The 5558-nt window shown below is 41.3% G+C and overlaps 1 protein-coding gene across 1 annotated transcript in view; it reads right to left on the reverse strand.

The window, feature by feature from the left end:
- The window catches only part of slc60a1a (solute carrier family 60 member 1a), a 10404-nt gene extending 5584 nt beyond the window's left edge, over positions 1–4820 (reverse strand). Inside the window, exons 1-3 of the mRNA XM_071917367.2 lie at positions 4588–4820; positions 1813–2011; positions 949–1203 (exon numbers count right to left, since the gene is read on the reverse strand). Of these exons, the coding sequence (XP_071773468.2) occupies positions 949–1203; positions 1813–2011; positions 4588–4820 (687 nt within the window). The remainder of the gene's footprint in view (positions 1–948; positions 1204–1812; positions 2012–4587) is intronic.
- Between the last annotated feature and the right edge of the window lie 738 nt (positions 4821–5558).

Below are 5558 nucleotides of genomic sequence, written 5' to 3' on the forward strand. Positions count from 1 at the left end.
ACACACAACCACACACACACACACACACACAACCACACACACACACACACACACACAACCACACACACACACACACACACACACACACACACACACACACACACAGTCTATTGTTACCACACTGTCATCATATTGACATATGAAACCAGTGGTTACTGGTTGACACCTCAGCTGGTTCAAACTGCGACTGGCCACAAAAGTTGAATACACGTTGTCTTATCTGGTCCACCACTTGAACCGGATCCATTTCAAATGGAGTATTTCAAGTTAGGAGTGAATTTATCCAATATGCAACATCAAAGCTTATAACCAATTCAACCAGTTCAGGAAATACATTTTGTAGCTGAAGCACAAGAGCAGAAACAAAACGTACGCACACTTATTACATGCATGCATGGACACAATTGCATGCACCCACACAACTACAAACATTATGTCAAGATATTGCGTCATCAGTTATCTGTACTCCTAGTCAAATCACACATCTCTACCTGCCTTCATATCTACAGGTACAAGAGTCGCTCTCTCTTTTTCCTCATCATGCTCCTCATCCTCCCACACCCAAACAAAAGAAACAAGAGGGGCTTGAGCTGCCTAATGTCCTGCCATTTTCACAAACATAACCAGTTATGCTAATGAATCCATTAATTAAGCTAATACTTGCATTAATTAGCAATTATTTCTATGTCAACATACTTGTCTTCACATAACAAATGGGCGGTATTAATATGAGCTCGGTATTGTAAAGCATTAAGGAGTTATAGCAGTTTCAAGATTTTTTTTCCTCCTCATTAATATGCAAATTTATGCAGCAAGGCGCTCCACAATTGAATCAGATCGTCTACTGTATAGGGGGAACCTGTGGTGTTAGTATGAAGTTTCTATCATGCATTGGTCTGGAGTTATTGTGTTCAGAAGAACGTGTCGACACACAAAACAAACACTCACATTGATAAAAGCCATGATCCAGAAAGCGTAGGAGACCCTGGTGACGCTGACGCCCTCGGTGTGCAGCGGGTACTGGGAGATGTTGTGCAGCACCGTCCCCTTCCCGGCCAGGGTGCTGCGGAGGTGCTGCAGGTCTGAGGAGGAGGACGAGTTGGCGGTCCAGTTGGCACCCAGGACGCAGCTGTCGTCAGCCAGGAAAGGATCGGCTACCAGCGGGCTGACCAGCGCTCCCAGGCCTATGAAGAAATGCAAAACCTGGACAGAGGCGGCGGGGGGGGGGGGGGGTTACATTGGAAATACGTTCCCTTAAAGATGACAGATCACTGGCTTGAAAATGGAATCAGTAACATAATCTGCAAGTTGAGACATACTTACTTCAGTAAAATGGAGAATTTATTCTAATCCACATGCTGCTATTTGAATATCCTCAGTATCATCAGCTGTAATCATAATCAACCATTCAAAGGTGTTTCAAATAATATTTATACATGAAGAGAACTTTTCCAAACTAAAAAACCATATCTGAACTTTTCATTTTCATTCAATATCTCAAATGAATTATAGAATTCTATCCTCTAGAAATTAAATAGAGGATCCAGTCTGTGAAAGTGTTGTGATTTTAACAACCAAGGTATTATGTTATGCAGTATATCATTTTGGAATTAACCTCTTCATATATTTATGTGTGATCTTGCATGTTTCCTTGTTTCCCCTGTTTCAAAAAGCCAAATTTAAGACTTTTGAAGACCTTTTTAATGCTACCTGGAGTAGAATTTAAGACCAATTTAACACACACACACACACACACACACACACACACACACTACTGCCACCTTCCTCATCCCTCTCCCTCTCCTCTCTGACCTGCAGGAAGACGGCGGAGTCTTTCTGGTACAGCTTCACCAGCTGTAGGTTGGCGATGGTGTCAATCACCCCCATCGCCAGGCCAGCGATCGCCATGGCGACGGACAGCATCGTCACGTGGTGACATAGCGGGATGATGGCAAACACCAGCGAGATGATGAGCGTGCAGGAGCAGAGGGCTGACAGGGAGCACAGGAGTCTGGGGGAGAAATAAAAGCCTCCAATTAAAATGATTCCGAGCACTGTACTGTATTCAGCATATTCTGATACATGCTGTAATTATCTAATAATAAAATTAATTCATGTTCTATATGATAAGTAGGAAAATAACCTCCATTTCTGTTCATTTATTTGGCTTGGATGCTTATGCTTAGCATTGTATTCAACATATTCAGATAAATGCTGTAATGATCTAATAATAAAATGCATTCATGTTCTATATGATGAGTTCTTTGAATTTAGTACATTTGAGTTATATGATTATGAAAAACTTGAGATATGGCATTCAAAATACGCAGATATATGCTATTTGATAATGAATCATCTTTTATATAATGAGTTGAGAAGCATATAAGCATATATTTAAATGACACATGACTTCGCACGGATGATACCTGCGATGTTTAGGAATATATCTGTTATACATGATCTACACTGAAGTAGTGATAAATAAAAAGGAGGGTATGACCTCCAGCTGATGATCATCATACAGCAAACAACCACCAGTATAAAGAAAAATCCGTTTTAGAAAAGCATTCATTTATGATTTTTTCCCCCCTTGAAAGGCCCTTATTTATGTTTTATGACTTATTTATAACTAAAAAGGTGCAGGACTCTGTTTTGCAAAATGAAAAGATGGATAAACAGTAGGAGACTTATAATCTCCTATCAATGAGTAATCTGACTGATCTGAATTGCAGATCAGTCCATGCCAGCTGTAGAAGAAGGGGTTTCCAGACTGTTGTTCCAGTAAAGTCACCTTGATGACTTCTATTTACCCAGTCAGTTTATCAAAGCCCTCGAGCACCAGTTAACTTCCTCATTATCTTCACCTTGCATTCTCCATCTGTGCTGCCAACTTTCCACTTTCCTTGTTGTGTCCTAGATACCTTTCATTTGGTTAAAGGGACATTTCGCCCCATAGCTAGTGCGGTAGTGGTAAATGAAAAGAAGGGTAAACTATGACCTTCAGTTGGTGATCATCATCATCATAAGGCAAACAGCCACCAACAGAAACACAAATCACTTATATTTTCAACAAAAAAACAAAACCATACATTTATTTTCCCAGTAGTAACCCAAATTCAAACCCCTTAAAATGCAAAAACTGTCAAACCATTCGAATTTGCAATGCAAGACTTTCTTTATTTTTGGGGAAATGTCCCTTTAAAGCTAGGTTTGTTGATTGTGGGATGTTTAAGACAAACTAGCAGAGTCAATCCAGCAGTATGAAGATCCAAAAAAAGCACAAGACACTGTGCCAACACCACATGACTCTGAGGTCATCATGCTAATAAGCCAGCCCAATTAAAACTCCTGGGAAAATGACTGGAGTGTGTGTGTGTGTGTGTGTGTGTGTGTGTTGGCCATAAGATCTTCAGTCACAACACTATCAAAGCGACACGATAATGAGATGATATGTGTTCCTAGGGTGTAAAATGATTCTGTCTAATGCAGTTTGTAGCTGTTAGCGATGCCTATTGGGCGGATCAATATTCATTCAGCAGAAAATGGCCTGATGTGTGACAGGGGAGAGATGCTGTGTGTTGTTGTGGTGAGTCGGAGTGAAATATGTGCTGCTATGCTTTTCTGCTTCTGTTTGACAGGAAGAGTTGCTTCTTAGTGCACCATGGCTGTGAAAAAAGGGTGTTAAAGTACCAAGAAACATCACAGACAAGCATAAATGGGTGCTTGTATGCGTCCACCCACCCACACACACACACACACACACACACACACACACACAGTGCCAAGTGAGGAACTGAAACTACCTTGTGTCATTTGAATTTTGCAGATAAGCCTGTCAAGTATTTACCTTTGTCTAACACTTAGACAAAGGTAAAAGCCTGAATGCTGTATTAAAAATGCTTCCAATCCACATATTCAATCAATGAGCCAATGTTTCAACTCTATAGGCTTTCTTCAGGATGTACACAAATAAAGGCTGCATGTGGCTTCAAGTCAGGTACACCCTCATAATACCAATGTAGTTTAGCCTGGACTGTCCAGTGCAGGTTGGAGGTCAGTTTATAGGCTGCATGCTATGATTTGTCATTCTAGTCAGTCTGCAGTTTTGCCAGTTAGGATACTATACAATTATCACAGCAAAACTTCCTATAGAAGTATTTTAGAACTATTATATTGAGATGAAAAGCATAAAGTAGCCTGTTTCCTACTAGAAACTCACTATTGAATACCACAGACACACTATAAGTCCCTATAGGAATAGTATAGAAATATTATAGTGATACAATAAGACATAAAAATACCATAAGGTATGATAAGCATTATAAACTCACTATTGAGTGTCACAGAAAACACAGTCCTGTAGGAATACTACTAATAATAATTCTACTGTCCCTGTAGGAATGTTATAAGTGATACAATATCAGAGTTAAAACTACAGTCAGTATAAACTCACAATTGGGCACCACAGACACTTTCAGCCCCTATAGGGATGTTATAGTGATTTTCCAGTACGGGGTGCTTTATTGTAAGTCATCACACCTATTTCATGTGCAACATGCAAGTCAGTGACCATCGCAGCAGACTCACGTTCTCTTGAAGAGTCCTCCCAGGCTGCTGCCCAGCAGCAGGAAGAACTGCTGGGAGAAGAAGACCCAGGTGATCTGCTGCAGGGTGGACTGGGTCTGGCAGCGCAGGTCCAGGATGGTGGGGCCCAGGAAGGCGATGCACAGCCCGAAGCTGAAAAACACACTCCAGTAGGTCAGCGTGTTCTGCCAGTGGCGCTTAAACAGCGTCCAGATCCGCTCGTCGACCAGCTTCATCTCGGCCGCTGACAGTGGAAAACCCGAGAGGTGAAGTGCCCCCAAAGCCACCAACTTTTTATTCAGTATGTGACGCTGTGGCACTCCAACAAACAATCAGGAAAAAGAGCCAAACGGATAGGTAAACAGAGGTTTCGTTAAGGATCCGCCGCCGTTCCGCCAGAGGAGAAACTAATTAACTTTTTAGACGGACGTGACGCTGATTGGCTGATGTCCCCAAGGGCCCGCCCCTCTTTCAGACTTGAGTGGCAGGCCCAGTGGTTCCTGGGGGCCCTTGAGCTTGAGGCGTCCCCCAGCAAAATGACGAAGAGATTAATTTTACTATAATTTAATTCACTGGAATTATCCCAGTTTGAGATAGGAATGACTATTGCACTCTCGCCACTATTATCTCCCCATGTACAGTGTAGACAGTTTGACGATTCAATAGGCTACTAAGTCAACAACAAAACAGCAAACATTATGCCATATGGTCCCTGGGACAAAATCTTATCAAATGGGCTTTGGTTATCTTACAGGTCACATCAGGTCGATCTAGACAGTGAAGTAAAACTGAAACACTTCTGTTGGCTGCTATGACCAACATGCATGCAAATTTGTTCTTTGAAAAGACAAGAGTTCCAGGTTTCCAGCCGTGGTCTGTGATGATGCAGTTTAGTACATTATACAGAATTTAAATATAAATACCATTTGAATTATTATTATTTAGACATATTTATCTAATGCAAATTGAATGGC

The sequence above is a fragment of the Centroberyx gerrardi genome, chromosome 5 (genome assembly GCF_048128805.1).
Source record: "Centroberyx gerrardi isolate f3 chromosome 5, fCenGer3.hap1.cur.20231027, whole genome shotgun sequence".
NCBI lineage: Eukaryota > Metazoa > Chordata > Actinopteri > Beryciformes > Berycidae > Centroberyx > Centroberyx gerrardi.